The following is a 17,837-nucleotide window of genomic DNA, read 5'->3' on the forward strand; positions in this document are numbered from 1 at the left end:
AAAAAAAAAAAAAAATTTAAGGTTAGTATTTACAACATAAAAATAAAAAGATACATACATACATTCAAAGTATTTATGAGGTATTTAAAAAATAACATTCAAAAAAAAAGTACAAACATAAAAATAAATATAATATATATATATATATATATATAGGCATGTATATATTTATATATATTTATTTTAAAAATCGAAGAACAGAGATACACTGCTAGATGAATCCTGAAAAGAAAAAAATATAAAATAATAATGTCTCAAGGTCTTTACATATATATATATATATATTTATTTACATTTAGGTTTATATTATTTAAATTTTTGATATCCTTATATGTTTACCTCATCAGACAGTTTTGCTATAGGCCGTTGTACATTTTTTTTTTTTTTTTTTTTTTCATTAATTTTTTGTTTATTTAATGAAGAATTATGATCAGTTAGCTGTAGGATGTGGCTATTATTTGTGTGTACATATAATTTATGATTTTTATTTTTTTTAATATATATATTATAATTTATTTCATTTTCTTTTACAAATATGAAAGAAGAACAAATATATCTGGGTATATTAATAAAAATATTTATAATTTGTGTATAAAAATGTTTAATATATGTAATATTAATATAAGCATTTTTATAAACCTTTTTAAATATATAGAAAATAAAAAGGATAATTTTTTCTTTTAAAAGAAATAAGATTTTATTAATTTTTTTCATATTTATTGTAGATGAGATATTTTCATTTATATGGAAATTTTTTAATTCATCAGTTTGATCTTTTAAAATAATACTTGTTACAGAATTTTTTTTTTTTTCTTTTGTATTTGAATTATTATCATCTATAATGATATTTGAATCTGTATTTTCAACACTTTGATTATCTGTTTGATTGAACTGATAAATGTTTTTAGATGATGATAATGATTGTGATGACAATGATGGTGACGATAATAATGACTTATATGAACACATAGAAGGTGCTGTATTTTTCTTTTTTCTTTTAGTTATTACCACATTTGTATTTTTATCTGTTTGTTTTTTTTTTAATAATATAATTTCATGATTTAGTTTGTTAATTTTATTTATACAATTATTTATTTTGTCATGATTATTATTATGTTCATCATTTATATATATATATTCCTTTTTATCATCTTTTAGTATTATATTTTTATTATTAGTTGTGTATTTTTGATGACATTTCATATACATATTAAAATATGTATTTTTTTCCTCTGTAAGTTCGTTTAATAAATTATTTGTAATTTCTTTATCTTTGATTAAAATATTTTTTTCTAATATTAGATCTTTAATAATTAAATCTTTTTCTTCAATTAATTTAATTTTATTTTTAATATTTTCTTTATGAATATTTATCAGATCTTCTTTGTTTGAAATGATTTCTTTAAATTTATTTTCTGTATTTCTTATTTTTTCATTACAACAATCGTTAATATGTTTTATATATATATCTATTTTTGAATACTTATCTATTAATTTATAAATATATTTTATATTTAATATATTATCTTTTGTTATATCATCATTCAATAATAAAAATACATTATGTATATAATTATAATTATTTTTTATACATAATATAATATTATAAACTATATCATGTAATATATTTGTCTGTTTGTTTTCATCAAGACATGCACGATATTCTTCAATCATAATTTCAGCTTCTTTAAAAATTGAAACATCTAATGGGTTCATATTGTTTGTATATATATTCATATCTGTTTTATCTTTTGGTATAATTACCTGATCGTAAAAATAATTGTTGACATGACTATAATTTTTATTATTATTTGAATTATCATTTATATAAATTGTATTGTTTGAATTATCCACCTCATTAATATTTATCTTATCACTGTTGTTGTAAAAATTTTCACTCCTTTCTTCGTCTGGATGTGTTTCTTTTTTTGTATTATCATCAAGAGTTTGAATATTTGTGACTAGCGATTTATTATATTGTATGTATAATTCATTTAAATAAAATATACAACAAATAAAGAAAATCATAATATTCTTCACTTCATAATTTTTCATGAATTCTTTAAAATTTATAATTTTCTCTTTTTTATAAAAATATATTGATGTATTTTTTTTTGGGATACCAAAAAATTCTGAACAGGATGATTCATCGTAGTTTTGTTTCTGTGGATTATTATAAAAATAATTTTCTTTTTTTTTAAGAGTATCATCATGAATATTAATAAAATTGAATTTGTCTATACTTTTATTATTATCATCATTATTGTTGTAACTATTTATTATTATATCATCTTTTATGTTATTATCATTTTTCTGTTTTTCCTCATCAAAAAATATATTATAATTACATTCATTTCTCTCATTATTATAAAAATTATTTATATTATTATTACTCGATAATTTAACATCTATTGATGATATATAATTAATGCATTCTTTTTTTTTATGGGCATCTTGTGTGTGTTTATATTTATCATCACCATCATTGATATTATTAATATTATTAATATCACTCATACCATTCATATTATTCATATTATTCATATTATTAATATTAATATCATTTCCATTTTGCATATAATTAAATAAACACATAGATATATCATTCAAATTGTTATTATTTAGAAGCATATGTTTCATAGGATCATTGTCTTTAAAAAATAACATATTATGAATGATATATTTTATTTGTTTTATTTCTTTTCTTATGTTATGAATAAAATTAAATATTTTACTACACATAAAATTGTTCATAGTAGGAGTGTTGGTTTTTTCAACATTATTATTGTTGTTATTATTATTATTATTATTATTATTATTATTTTTATTCCTTTTATTATTACTTTTTACTTTTGACTTATTTTTTTTCTTGTTCACAGATTCATCTTTTTTGATAAGAATCTTTTTATATTTCAAATTAACATAAGAACATGTACACATATGTATATTAAAAGGAATATTTTTTATTATATATTTTTCAATTTTAAATATTTTTTTATTTTTATTCTCTTGATCATAATAACAACTAGATATTTTCTCAGTTACATCATTTTGATGAGTAGAAGAACATATATGATATTTATCATCAGCATGTTTTTTCTGGGATGAATCATTTTCAATATTATAATTTTTATTATGTTGTGAATTTTCATTCACATTATTATATGTACAATAAATAGGATCTAATTTTTTAGTTACTGTAATTGTTTTGTTTTGTTTTTTTTCAACCATTAAATTATTTCCTATGTCTTTATTTTCATACATATTATTAGAAATAGGGTTACTTACAAATGAATCACAATTAAAATAATGATCCATATTATTTATTGTATCAGTGTTTGTATTATTATTTTGAATTATAATATTATAACAATTCAGATATTGATTAAATATATTTATTAAAAACATATCTAGATAAAAGCCTTTACAATTCTCACATAAAATTAATGTATGATATAAATCTTTAGAGTATTCTCTTATTTTCTTTTTTAAAACTTTTGAATCATTATCATGATTAATATTATTTTGTATATCTTTTTTAGGGTTATAAAAAAAATCATCATCCAAAAAAGAATGGCTAGTTTGTACATACTTATTTTTTAATTTAATTGTATGTGAGGGTAAAAGTTTCTTTTTTTTTTTGTAGAGAAAATGTGACCTAGAATAATATTTATTATAAAAATTATCATCATCAAAATAGAAATTATTATCAGAAATTTTTTTATCATAATCATCAAAATTATTATCACAAAAATTTTCATCATAATCATCAAAATTATTATCACAAATTTTTTTATCATAATCATCAAAATTATTATAATATTCCTTTTGTTCATAGTCCATACTATCAGAAGAATATTTCAATATTTCTATTAACGATTCTACATCTCTATTTGAATTATTTCCTTGGCTATGCACACTTTTTTTATTATACATATATATATTTTTATCTTTTCTTTTCTTATACATTTTTCTAATTTTTTCTTTATTATTCTGTGACATAATAATACTATCCCTTGAAGAATATTTTATTAAATCCTTCTCATTTTTTATATGATTTTTTTTTTTTTTTTTTTTTTGGTTTTTTCCATCTGCTTTTCTTATTATATATGGATCACTTGAAGATTGATATTTTTTATATATATCATTGTAAGAATTACTAGAATAGTAGGATGATATATATGAATAATTTCTATTTCGTTTGTTTAAATATTTCATATCTGTATGATATTCATCACTTGTATTATATATATATTTATTTTTTTTATTATTATAAAATGTATTAATAGTTTGTGCATAAGCATTCATATTTGTAGGTGTTACTTGTATTTTTTTATTTTTTAACATATTATTTTTTATCATCATTTTTTTTATATTAAAATCATGTACCCCACACATATCAGTAACAATATCTTTGTCATTTCTTTCAACATTATTTGTTTGTATATATTTTATATAACAATTTATTTTATCAGTTTGTATACATTCATGTGTAATATTCTTCTCCTCAATATTTCTATTTTCTATTTGTGTATTAACACTTTTTTCACTTGTATTTATTTCTTCTGTATTCACACTAGAGTTCATAAATGAAATTTCATCTTTTGTGTCTACTTGTTGGTCATATACAACTTTTTCATCTGTATTTATTTCTTTATTCAAATATTTATCTGTGTTGATAAGGATATTATCTGTCTGGCAACAAAAATGGTTTTTATCGGGTGGTATAATATTTGTCGTTTGGCAATCAGAATCTTTTTTGTCAGATGATATAATATTTGTTGTTTGACAATCAGCGTCTTTTTTGTCAGATGATATAATATTTGTTGTTTGACAATCAGCGTCTTTTTTGTCAGATGATATAATATTTTCTTCTGTTTGACAATAAAAGTCCTTTTTTATATTATCTATTTTTATATTATCTTTTTTGATATGATCTGTTGTTACAATTGAATTATCTTTAACACCCCTTTGTAATATATCAATTGTTTCATCATATGTCTTATTTTCTTGTTTATATGAATATTTCTTTTCAGTTTCTTTCATGAAATTATCATCTTTATGATTATTATCATAAACATTTGTTATGTGTGTATTATCCATATAAGGACTATGTTGAGAATTTATATTATTTTGATTTTGAGAATTTATTATATTTTGATTTTGAGAATTTATTATATTTTGATTTTGAGAATTTATTATATTTTTGTGTATTTGTATATTTTCTTCATTCATTCCTTCTGTTTGTATTAAATCATTCAATAAATATTCCATATTTTTTGAGAGTTTATTATTTTTTATTTTTAATTTCTCTACAATTTTTTTTAAGGATTCATTTTCTAATTTTAATTCTGAACAATAAATTTTATAATGATTAATATTATGTTCACTTTGTTGACTATGATTTATATCTAATTCACTTAATGAGAAATTACTTTTGTTTAAGAAACTATTCATTTTATCGAATGATATATTATTTATATTATTATTATTATTATTATTATTTATATTATTATTATTTATATTATTATTATGAATACATTCTTGTTTAAATTTTTCTTCAAAATGAATACATAAATTATGTATATGCTCAAAGTCTTTTTCTAATATATTATATTTATCTAGAAGTGAAGTATAATTTTCATTTTTTTTATTAATTATAATATTTTTTAATTCTAATTCTTCTACAATTTGTATTTTTTCATTATTTAATTCTTCATATTGTTTTTTTAATATATCATTTTCATCAATTAATCTTTTTAATTGTATTGTTAAAATATTTTCATTATTTGTATGTTTATCATTATTAGGTTCTATCTTATGATTTTTTTCTTTTTCAAAATAATAATAACCTTGTTCTATACTTTCATCCATATTATTATATGACATATCCATATTTACATTTTCATAAAAATTATGATATTTAAATGTATCTATTTTATCATGCTGATTAATAGATATAATTCTTAATAATTCATTTAATTCATCTGTTAAATTTGAACATTTCTCTTTATATTTTTGTATTTCTTCTTTTTTCTTTACATTATCTATATTAATAATTTCTAATTCTTTTGTTATTTCAAGAAATTCTTCTTTCTCTTTTAATAATTCTTTAATTTGTTTTTCATTTCTTTTTAAATTCATATTATATGTATTTTCTAAATTTTCTATATCTTTCTTTAACTCAACAATTTGGTTAGCTTGTTTTTCTATAAATGTATTAGCTGCATGTAAGCGTTTTGTTTGTGATTGTAATAGAAATGAATATTCTGTTTCTTTTTTTATGCTCATATCTAATTCATTTTCTAGTTGATTCAAAAAAATCATTTTCTGATTCTTCAAATTGTTTATGACATTATTTAATTCGATAATTTCACTGCTTTTTAATAACAATGCATGTTTCAGTTGTTTATTTTCAACTTCAATAATGTTTAATGACTCACCCCCAGATAAATTATTCTGCAAGGGTATATTACTATAAGTATTACTACTACTACTACTATTATTATTATTATTATTATTATTATTATTATTTTTATTTAGGTCACTTATATAATTCTCTATTATTTTTTCATATTCCTCATTTTTTTTTTTCTCATTTTCTAAATAGCTATTTTTTATTTGAACTTCACACTTTAATCGAAATATTATATGTTTATAATTTATAATTTCATTTTCCATAGATTTATATATTTCATTATGTTCTAGATTATAAGGATGATTCTCTTTATTTGAATTATCATTCTCAGACATTATATTTTTCATATTATTTTTATTAATATATCCTATTTCATCATTTTCTTGATTCTTTTCATTGATATTATGTTGTGTGTGTTCCTTTTCTCTTTCTTTTTCTTTGTCTTCTTTATTTTTATTCTGTTTACTTCCTTCGATTGTTGAATTATTACTATTAGATATTATATCGTTTATACATGTACTACCGTTCTCCCCTATATTTAATATATATGTCGTGCTTTTGCTGACACATTCCACATTTTCATTATTGAAGAATTCATCTTTTGCATCTTTTGTGTTTATGTTTTTTCTGGGAGGTGCATTTAATGGGTGCACACAATTTGAATTATTCAAATTATTCAAATTATTCAAATTATTCATATTGTTTATGTTATCCATATTATTCATATTGTTTATATTATTCATATTGTTTATATTATTCATATTATCCATATCATTCATATCATTCATATTAATTGATTCTCCATAAATAAAATTATCATTTGAAAAAATTTCTTTAGGCACAAATGAATTCTCCACCTTATCATTATCATCATGCATTTCTGAACATACATTATGATGATCCATATTCACAGGATACATATTTTTTATAATTATATTTCCTTCATTTAAAATTAAATTGTTATCATTTAACATATAATTCGTATTACTATTATCCTCATTATTATTCTCATTTATATTTCCTAATTTGCTCATATATATTTGATCATTATTTTTTTTAAAAGAAAGATTTAAGGCATTATACATATTATTATAATTATTTTTACAATAAATGTCAGGGATATTTATTATATCCTTCCTTTCAATTTTCATATTATTAATATCTTCATTCTCCCCTTGGCACATATTTAAGTCTTTATAATTATTATCAATATAATTATCATTAATTATTTTTTCATTATTATCAATAAAAGAACTTGTACATGACATACCACAATCTATTTCTTGTGGTCTTTCAATATCATTATTTAAAATGTTTTCATATGAACAATCAAAATTTAATATATTATCGTTCATCTTATTAATTTTATTATCTCCATCCTTGCCTTCAATTTGTATAGGGATATTCATAACATCCTTCATATTAACAAATGAATTATTTAGGTCCATAATTATTTCTCTTTACATTTTAAAAAAAAAAAAAAAAAAAAAAAACAAACAAATAAATAAATAAATAAATATATATATATATATAAGACTAATGTGTTTTATATTTTACTTTTTATACTTTATTTTTTTTCTTAAATCAGTGTGTATATTAAGAAGAAAACACAAGAAAAAAAAAAAAAAATAAAGATAAAATAAATAACTTTTAAATACACACATAAAATATATTGTTTATGCGGTTTTATATATATTACATTTTTTTATTATAATAAAAAATATTCATACAATTGTATAAATGTATATAATATATGTATATATTTATTTATTTATTATTCTTAAAAAAAAAAAAAAAAAAAAAAAAAAAAAAAAAGTGCGTATGCTTACAAATATATATATTATATATATATATTTTATGAGATACGCGAAACTTTATTATTATTATTATATATATATACATATATATATTTTGTTTTTTTTTTTTTTTTCATATTTCTTAAAAAACATACCCATATATACAATTTTTAATTTTAATTGAATATATTCATACTAATTAAATATTTCTTTTCTTTTTAAGAAATATGAATATAAACCGTACAGCATTAAGCATATCCATTTTTTTTATGGTTCATTAAAGAATAAAAATAAAAATATATATATATATATATTTAGACATTTAAAAATTATAAGTATTTGTAATAATTATATGTAAATATTTATACATATATATATATTATTTATTATTTTTTTCATTGAATAGTTATATCTTTTCATTGAGCCCTTTACATAACAATCATATAATAATAATATTATATATATATAATATATATGTATCAGGAGAAAATACAAATAAAGATAAAGTGACTGCAAAGGAATCTTATATAAAATAAAATTATGTAACCATATTATCTTAATATATCAAAAAAATTATATATATATAAATATATATATATATATTTTATTTTTCATTTGATTTATTTTTCTATGCTATATTGCAATTTTCATTGTTTTGGTCTTATATAAAAAAAAAAAAAAAAGCATCCATAAAATTATATGGTCTTGTATATAAGTTATATAACAAATTTTACAGAAAAAATATAAATTTAAAGATAAAAAAAAAAATATATATATATATTTATTTACATTAATTGTGCTAAATGAAAAAAGAACAATAATATGGAATCTATTCTTTTTTCATTAAACATTAAAAAATAAATATACATATATATATATTATATTTTTTATTTTTTTCCTTTATATTGTATATAATTAAAGGTTATTTTATGCGTGTTCGACTGACCACCTAAAAAAAAAAAAAAAAAAAAAAAAAAATTAATAATATTACTCATTCTACAAATATGACCATAAAATGTAAATATATACATATTATATTTTTTATTTTTTTTCTCACATAAATCTTGTAAAGAAAAATGGGAAGCATATAAGACATGTTATTATTAAAGGTGAGAACATGTCTAATCTAACATCCACCTAAAAAAAAAAAAAAAATATAATACACATAAATATATACATATATATTAATATAATAAATAATTTTTTCAAATATTTTATATTACATATTGGGATATTTTATATCTCTTTGGTGGTAAAGGTATTTTCATTCCATTATATAAACATTTTGTAAATAAACTTGTTTTAAATTTTTCTGTAAAATCTTTTTGTTTATTCATAAAGCTATAACTACTATTATAATCAAACTTTCTATCAGCTCTTTTAATACCTTTAATTTCTAATGGTTTTAAATATGGACAGTATTTATAATCTATATTTCCTACGTCTATATTTTCACCTATATGTGACACGTCACTCTCTTGTTTTACATTTATATTCTCAATAACATCATTATGTGTGTTTGTATTAATTTTATGTAAATTTCCTACTATCTAAAGGCAAAAATTATATAATAATAAAAAGAAACAAAGTATATAACATGAGATAAAATAATAAATAAATAAATATAAATATATATATATATATATATATATATATATATATTTTTTTTTTTTTTTTTTTTTTTTTTTTTTTTTCCCATTAAAAAAAAATACTGCAAATTTTTCTTTACAATAATTATTACCTTATGGTTTATAAAACCAGGTATAAATTTACCCTGAATTCTTTTCAAATAATTTATCATCATTGTTATTTTATTATTCCCCTTAAAATATGAATTTTGTTATATATACATATATATATATATATAATAACATAACATTAAAAAAATTAAATAATATATATATATATATATATATATATATGTTATATTATTTTTAATAAAAAAAAAAAAAAAGAAAAAAAATTTTTTTTTTTTATATATACAATATATTGTGTATGGAACAAAATTTGTAGTTTGTCCCATGCATGTTCCATTAAATTAAATATATATACATATATATATATATATATATATATATATATATATATATATATATATATATATTATATATATTTATATATATACAATATATATATTATATAATATATATGTAGGTATATATATTTTTTTATATATAAGAACCGCCAAATGTATTTTTTACGTATATTTATATAGAATATATTTTTTAGAAATTTAATAATAAAACTATTTTTTAAAATTAAGAATAATATAAATATATAATAAAAATAAATAAATACATATATATATATATATATATATATATATATATATATATATATATAACATATAATTATTAATAATATATAAAAAAATATATATTAAAAATGATATTCATATAAATATTAATAACTTTATAAATTCTGATGAAGTGTAAATATAATATATTATTATATATAATTAAAAGTAAAAACATTTATCATACATAAATAAAAATATATATATATATATATATATGTGACGATTTTATCTATATATGTACACATAAACATATTTTTTCTTTTCGTTTTTTTAACCTTTTTACATTACAATAGAGTCATAATGGATGATGATGTTGTCATTGATGCCAACCTCATGAAAAAGTATATTAAAAATAAATATATACATATATATATTTTTTATTTTATGTAATATTTCTTGTGGGTATTGTTTCATTTTATTTTATTGGTTTTTCTTTTTTTTTTTTTTTTTTCATTTTTTTAAAGGTTTGAAATATGTGCGAATTTTAAGAGTGAAGGATATATAACAAGCATAGATTTACTAAATAATATAATAGGCACTACAAATACAAAGAATATAATAAAAATATATGATATATGTGAAAGGAAAGAAAAGTTAACTTATAGTATTAAAGATTTAGTTGTAAACGATATAAAATTATTAAAGAAAGATTTAAAAGAAAATAATGAGTTATCTATAAATTATGAAATAGAAGAATGTTTATTTACAGCATATGAAAATAAAAAGAAAAATAAAATATATCATTATGATATAATAAATAAAAAAGTATTACATATATATGAGTTATCTGATGAAATAATAGATAATAGTTTTGTGTTACATCCAAATACTCATATATTTATTGTTGCATTAAAAAATAAAGAATTAATTGTATATAATATTAAAAATAAATCTATAATATATAAGACAAATGTTCAAAATAATAATTGTATAGTATGTTATAATAAGTCAGGTATATTATATGGTTATACAGGTAATGTAAATACAATTTATTTATGTAGTTGTTTTGGAGATGATTATAATGATGATTATTTTGCTAGCTTTGATATATCAAATGTAACAGTAAATGATAATTATTGTATACACATGGATTTTTCTCATGATGAAAAAAAAATGCTTATAACTACAAAAAATAATTCCATATATACATTGGATGCATATACAGGACATTTTTTACATTCATATAATTTTATGTATGAAAAAAATTCTCCTCATATATCTTCTTATTTATCTTATCCAGTTTTTTCGTTCGACTCAAATTTTGTATTATCGGGTAATGCACATAAGAAAATATAAACAGGAAAATAAAAAAAAAATATATATGTATGAATATTTTATATGTATATTATATATATTATATATGTTATATATTTTATATATGTTATATATTTTATATTTGTGTCTATATATATTTTGTATATCATTTTTTGATTGCCTTATATCCTTATTTTACAATTTATTATTTCTTTATTTTTATGTATATTTATTTCAAGGTGGACAAGATGGCCATCTGCATATATGGGATGCACAAGGAAATCATGTGATCAAAAATAATATAAAAAATAATATTTTATATATTAAGTGGGTTTATAATAGGCTAGCATTTGTAACAAGTAAATATATTTATAATTTGAGAAAGAAAATGGAATAATATATATCATTTTATATGTACATATTGCTGTGTATTTTGAATATCCACATTTAAGTGCATACATAATATATTATATGTATATATATTTATATATGTATATTTTTTTTTTTTTTTTTTTTTTTTTTTTAGCTAGCAACCATCTATTAATTTGGAAGCCATCCAAAAATGTTTGAGAAAAGTGTTATTAAAAGAATAACCTACGAATAAAGAAATAAATATGTATAAAAGAAATATATAATATATAATACATAATATATATGTATATATTATTTTTATATATTTCTTAATTTTTTATTTTTTAATTTGAACTTTTTGTGTACCTTGTTTAGTTTTTTTTAATTTTGAAATCTCCGATTCGTATATTTTATTTCATTTTTATAAGACAAAAAAAAAAAAACATAATTTTTGTTCATAAAAAAAATTATAGAATTTATTGAACAAAATATCACCTTTTGTCTCATACATAAAAAATATGGAAATATGAGGAAAAGATCAAATTATTTTATTTAAAAAAAAAAAAAAAAAAAAAGATTATACAATATTATCTAAGTATAAATAATAAATATGAAAGTTCCATAAGAGAAGATATTAATAGAACATATACAAAGCATATATTATTTAAGAATAATTATGAAAAGTGATAATAGTTATTCTTTAATTTTTTAAAAGCATATAGTAATTATAAAAAAGAATTGTGTTATTGTCAAGGTATTCCATTTACAGTAGCAACGTTTATGTTGTATATTAATAAAAGACATTATTTTTATATAGTTCATATATTTATTGGATAAATTTAGATTAGTTAATTTATTTTGATTGGATATTTATTAAATGAATATATATATAATATATATATTAGATATATTGTTATGATATTATTTCACTCAAATACTTAATCATTTACAAAAAGAAAATACACATATTATAGTATATGTTCTTCTTAATTATTTATTAATCTATTTTCTTATAATATCAATATTTTATGTGCTATAAGGATATGGTATTTTTTTTTTTTTTTATGCATCATTCCATTTGTCTTTTTCAAATTTACAGCAAGATTTTATATTAAAAGAATCCTATTAGAATATTCTGAATGACTTAGAAATTTTATCTAACCATGAGAAGTTGGATAATTTTATAAAAACATCTCTACAAGTAAGAATTAAGAGTAACCTCATCAAAAAAATGTGGTTGAAGAATAAATTACAGAATTGAAGTTGTATGGAAGGAGTATATGTAAATATATATATATATATATATATATATATATATATATGGGGGGCATAAAATATTTGAAAAAATGTTCCTCCTTCATTTTGTAGAGAGTCATAAAATATGTAAGCCCATATAATATTAACATGTCATTTTCGAAGAAGGAAAAAAATAAAAGTCAAATTAAAAATCTATAAAATCGTCTGAAAAATCATCTACAGATAATTTGAAATCATCAACAAAAAAAGAAAGAAATTCTACAAGAAGAAAAAGAAATTAAATTGTTATAAGTAAAATATATATATATATATATATATATATGTATATTTTTTTTTTTATTTTAGAACCATGTATATTCCAAATATATCGCTTTGCATTTTCGCTGTAAAAATTTTGAAGTAAAGAAAAGTTTTTTTTTATATATTCATTTTTTTCAAAAATATTTTGTCTATCTTTGTTATTTTTTATAAAGCTAGACAAATTAAGTATATTTAAATATAGTTCCCACACCTTTGAAATGAAAAAAAATATGTAAATATATTTATATATACATAAAATATTGAATTGTTTTATTTTATTTTTTTGATTATTCTACCTCATCGACACAATTACATTCGTTAGAAATAACACCCCTTGAATCCTCCTTTTTATATTCATAAAAATAAAACTCCTCATTTATATATTGTTTATTTAATTCACTGAAATATAAAACATTAATATGAGATATATATTTGATAGTAGTTAAATGCTTTAGAAAAAGAAATATATTTTTTGTATCAATACATTCTAAAAACATTATTGAATATATATTTACAAATAGACAAATCCCTGTTATGATTTGATATTTTTCTTTTATTATATCTATTAAATTTTTATTAATACATTTTTTTTCTTCTATATTATTTGGAATTTTAAAAAGTAATAAAAATCTACTATAATATTTTTCTTCTTTAAATTTTTTTTTGAATACATTAAATAAAGAGATGTTACTTTTCTCTTTTTCACTTTCTAAACTATAATCTGTTAATATATTTACAAACGTATCTTTTAAATCATTATTATTATTAAATTCTTTGAATAATATATTTTTATTTATAGTAGGAGATTTTTCTTCAGTCTCTTTTTCTCCTAAGATACCTTTTTTATTCTCATTCATAATTAGAATGGATGTATACTAAAACAAAAAGTATTTACACAAGCGTGATAAAAAAAAAAAATATACATATATATATATAATATTATATACAAATAATGTTTAGGGTGTTTTCCTTTGATGTAATATTTTAAAATTATAGGGACAAAAAAAAAAAATTAAATTATAATAAAATAATAACAAATAAATAATAAACAAGAAAGAAAAAATAATAATACTTTCATCATATATTTATTATTTATTTTGTATATTATTTATCCTCTTGTCATAATGTAAAAACAAACTTTTACATAAAATAAATGACATGTATGTGTGCCTGTCTTCTTACCTTTTTACATTTACGATAAAAATATATATATATATATATATATGTTTTAAAAACAAAATGTTTATACGATATATCATATAACATATATATGTTGATTATATTTATGTAATTATAAATTTTATAATTTAACAAATAAAAAAAAAAAAATTATTAAATGTAAGGTAATTATTTATAAGAAGCAAATATTATAAATTGGGGTAATAAGGGTAAAAAAATAAAGATCGATCAAAAAAATTTTTTTTTTTTTTTTTTTTAAAGATATATTTATTGATAATTCTTTCTATAAAGTGTAACAAAATATGAATATAGATATTAGATATGTCATTGAAATTTAAATATTCCTTTCATGCACAATAAATAAATATATATATATATATATATATATATATATATATATATATGTGAATGCATACTTACATCTTTTAAAGTGAAAGCGTTACAATAAAACAAAAAGGGATGTTTAAAAAATATGTTGATTAATTAGCAAACAGTTATTTATGACTGAAAATAAAAAATAAAAAAAAAAAATATATATATGTATATATATTTGTGTGTATAAACTTATAAATAATAAATATAATAAATATATATATATATATATTTTTTTTTTTTCCTTTTTTACATTCCCTTTTTTTAAAGTATTACATTTTATAAATTGGCCATGTCTCCAAAGTCGTGATATATATATATTTATATATATATTTTTATTTTTTTGAATAAAAAAAAATAATTCATTGATTATCATATAGATCACGAATGATTGGTTTTACGTATGTATCAAATGTATGTTGATCACATTTATCCATATTTATAAATTTTCCTTCATATTTTCGACTAGACATATTTTGAATGCTTTTATCAACTGAGTCTTCATTTTCAAATTCTATAATAACATCTCCAATATTAAAAGGAGTATTTTCTACATATTTGTGATTTATTAAAATAGCATTAATAATTAATCCTTGGCTATGAAATCCTTCTTTAATATCTTCAACGATAGTTGAATATTCTTCATTGCAAATAGATTCAAGTGAAACAATTTCAATAACTCTTAAATATTTGGTATGTATATTATCTATATTTGTTAAAGAAGAATATGAATTATTTTGTATATAGAAACTTTGTGGTGGTGCACCTGGAGGTGGGGGAGGTGGTTTATTAAATGGATTATTATTATAATTGTTCATATTATTTGTTTTATTATTTATTATATTATTAATGTTATTAATATTACTATTATTACTATTATTACTATTATTATTATTATTATTGTTAATTTTGTTTATATTTTGTAGTAACATATTTTGATTTTGTTTAACAGTATTAGTTGAATAATCATTAGGTCGTGATACTTTTAAAGCCACCCCTTTACATATCATACCATCCATTGTTAAAGCTCTTTCTGTTTCTTCTACAGTTGCAAATTCAACAAATCCATAATTCCCTTTGTCTTTTGCAAACCATACATATAAAACAGGATTTATATTTTCATCATTACAATATTTTCTTTTTTTCATTTCATTCCATACAATCTCTTGAAATGCATTTTCACTCAATCCTAAATGTAGTGGCAAATTTCCAAAATATAATCTTCTTAATTTTCTTGTTGAATTCATTATAGCTGGATCTAAATGATGTGGATTTGTTTGATTTGTTTTTGCTACCCATTGAAAACCATCCCAAAATACATTTGTTGTTTCATGACCCTCCATATCAGCTAACCGTTTAAATCCTCCTGCCTTTTTAATACATTCAGCTTGTATTCTTCTTCTTCTTCTTTCTCTTGATCTTGACCTTTCATGAGATGATGTCAAATTTCGGTTTAAATTACTTTGTCTTCTTTTTTTTCTCCTATCATATTTGTCATCTCTTCCTAACCGTTCTTCCCTTATACTTTTTCTTTCTCTTTCTCGGTCTCTTTCTCGGTCTCTTTCTCTATCTATGTCTCTATCTCTGTCTCTTTCTCTATCTCTTTCTCTATCTCTTTCTCTATCTCTTTCTCTATATCTATCTCTTTCTCTTCTCCTTCTTCTATGCTCATCTGAGCTCGATTTATCATTATATTCCTCGGATGAGGTTTCATATGAATTATTACCATGTGAGTTTTTTCTCCTTCTTACTTTTCTCTCTGTATGTTTTTCTTTAGATTGATAATTGGACGAACTTTTTTTCGCTTGGCTAGAATTGGATCGGCTTCTTTTTTCTTTTGGGTGCCTAAAAGGTGTGATAAGATGAAATGGTATGAAAGTATAAGTATATACAAAAAGGGAAAAAATTTATAGATATGAATAAATAAATAAATAAATAAATAAATATATATATATATATATATATATATATATATATAATATAATGTTTGTTTCAAATATATTTTTTTTTTAATTTTTTGTCCGTGTTATATTATCACCTTTCTACATCTTCCTTTTTATGCTCAGACCTCCTACTATCTTCATCTGACACATTTTCATCAGAATCTTTGTTTTTTGCCATCTTAATATTATAAATGAAATATTAATAAGAAAAAAATATACAAACACTCAAATAAAAGGATATTATAAAAAAGGAACACTTATATATGGTTTAATAAAAAAAAATTTCTAATAATGTGTTTTTTTTTTGTTTTGTATTAATATAATTTAATATAAATGGCGCTGTTCATTAGTTGGTTTATATATATATATATATATATATATATATATATATATATAATATTCCCTTCATATATTAAAATGTAATTGTATATATTTAATACTTTTATAAATACACTTTTAAAAAGAATAATATTATTTAGTTAAATTGTAAAATGACATATTATGTTATTCAATATATATAATTACAAAATATTTATATATACATATTATATATATATATGACTTATTTAAAGTAATAAATATAAAAAAGGTATATTATTTTCTTCTTTCATATTTTTACATTATATTTTTCCAAAATACTTTTTTTTAAAAAGATTCATATTAAAAAT

At 18.5% G+C, this 17,837-nt stretch overlaps 5 protein-coding genes across 5 annotated transcripts; 1 reads left to right on the top strand and 4 right to left on the bottom strand.

The window, feature by feature from the left end:
• Positions 1-183: 183 nt before the first annotated feature.
• PADL01_1324800 (conserved Plasmodium protein, unknown function) lies at positions 184-7,866 on the bottom strand (the record flags this gene model as incomplete). Its single annotated transcript, XM_028683795.1, has 2 exons — positions 184-222; positions 340-7,866. The coding sequence occupies 2 exons, from the start codon at positions 7,864-7,866 to the stop codon at positions 184-186; spliced, it is 7,566 nt and encodes a 2,521-aa protein (XP_028539937.1).
• A 1,275-nt stretch (positions 7,867-9,141) lies between these two features.
• Positions 9,142-10,018, bottom strand: PADL01_1324900 (conserved Plasmodium protein, unknown function; the record flags this gene model as incomplete). The annotated part of the gene is made up of 4 exons (XM_028683796.1): positions 9,142-9,163; positions 9,272-9,351; positions 9,438-9,764; positions 9,956-10,018. The coding sequence occupies 4 exons, from the start codon at positions 10,016-10,018 to the stop codon at positions 9,142-9,144; spliced, it is 492 nt and encodes a 163-aa protein (XP_028539938.1).
• Positions 10,019-10,813: 795 nt separating this feature from the next.
• On the top strand, positions 10,814-12,337 carry PADL01_1325000 (conserved Plasmodium protein, unknown function; the record flags this gene model as incomplete). Its single annotated transcript, XM_028683797.1, has 4 exons — positions 10,814-10,854; positions 10,978-11,786; positions 12,007-12,126; positions 12,294-12,337. The coding sequence occupies 4 exons, from the start codon at positions 10,814-10,816 to the stop codon at positions 12,335-12,337; spliced, it is 1,014 nt and encodes a 337-aa protein (XP_028539939.1).
• Positions 12,338-13,559: 1,222 nt separating this feature from the next.
• PADL01_1325100 (conserved Plasmodium protein, unknown function) lies at positions 13,560-14,532 on the bottom strand (the record flags this gene model as incomplete). The annotated part of the gene is made up of 3 exons (XM_028683798.1): positions 13,560-13,633; positions 13,724-13,886; positions 13,972-14,532. 3 exons carry the CDS (start codon positions 14,530-14,532, stop codon positions 13,560-13,562), a joined length of 798 nt encoding a protein of 265 aa, XP_028539940.1.
• Positions 14,533-15,588: 1,056 nt separating this feature from the next.
• On the bottom strand, positions 15,589-17,347 carry PADL01_1325200 (RNA-binding protein, putative; the record flags this gene model as incomplete). The annotated part of the gene is made up of 2 exons (XM_028683799.1): positions 15,589-17,071; positions 17,265-17,347. 2 exons carry the CDS (start codon positions 17,345-17,347, stop codon positions 15,589-15,591), a joined length of 1,566 nt encoding a protein of 521 aa, XP_028539941.1.
• Positions 17,348-17,837: the final 490 nt, after the last annotated feature.

The sequence above is a fragment of the Plasmodium sp. gorilla clade G2 genome (assembly GCF_900097015.1).
Source record: "Plasmodium sp. gorilla clade G2 genome assembly, chromosome: 13".
NCBI classification, from domain to species: Eukaryota; Apicomplexa; class Aconoidasida; order Haemosporida; family Plasmodiidae; genus Plasmodium; species Plasmodium adleri (nom. inval.).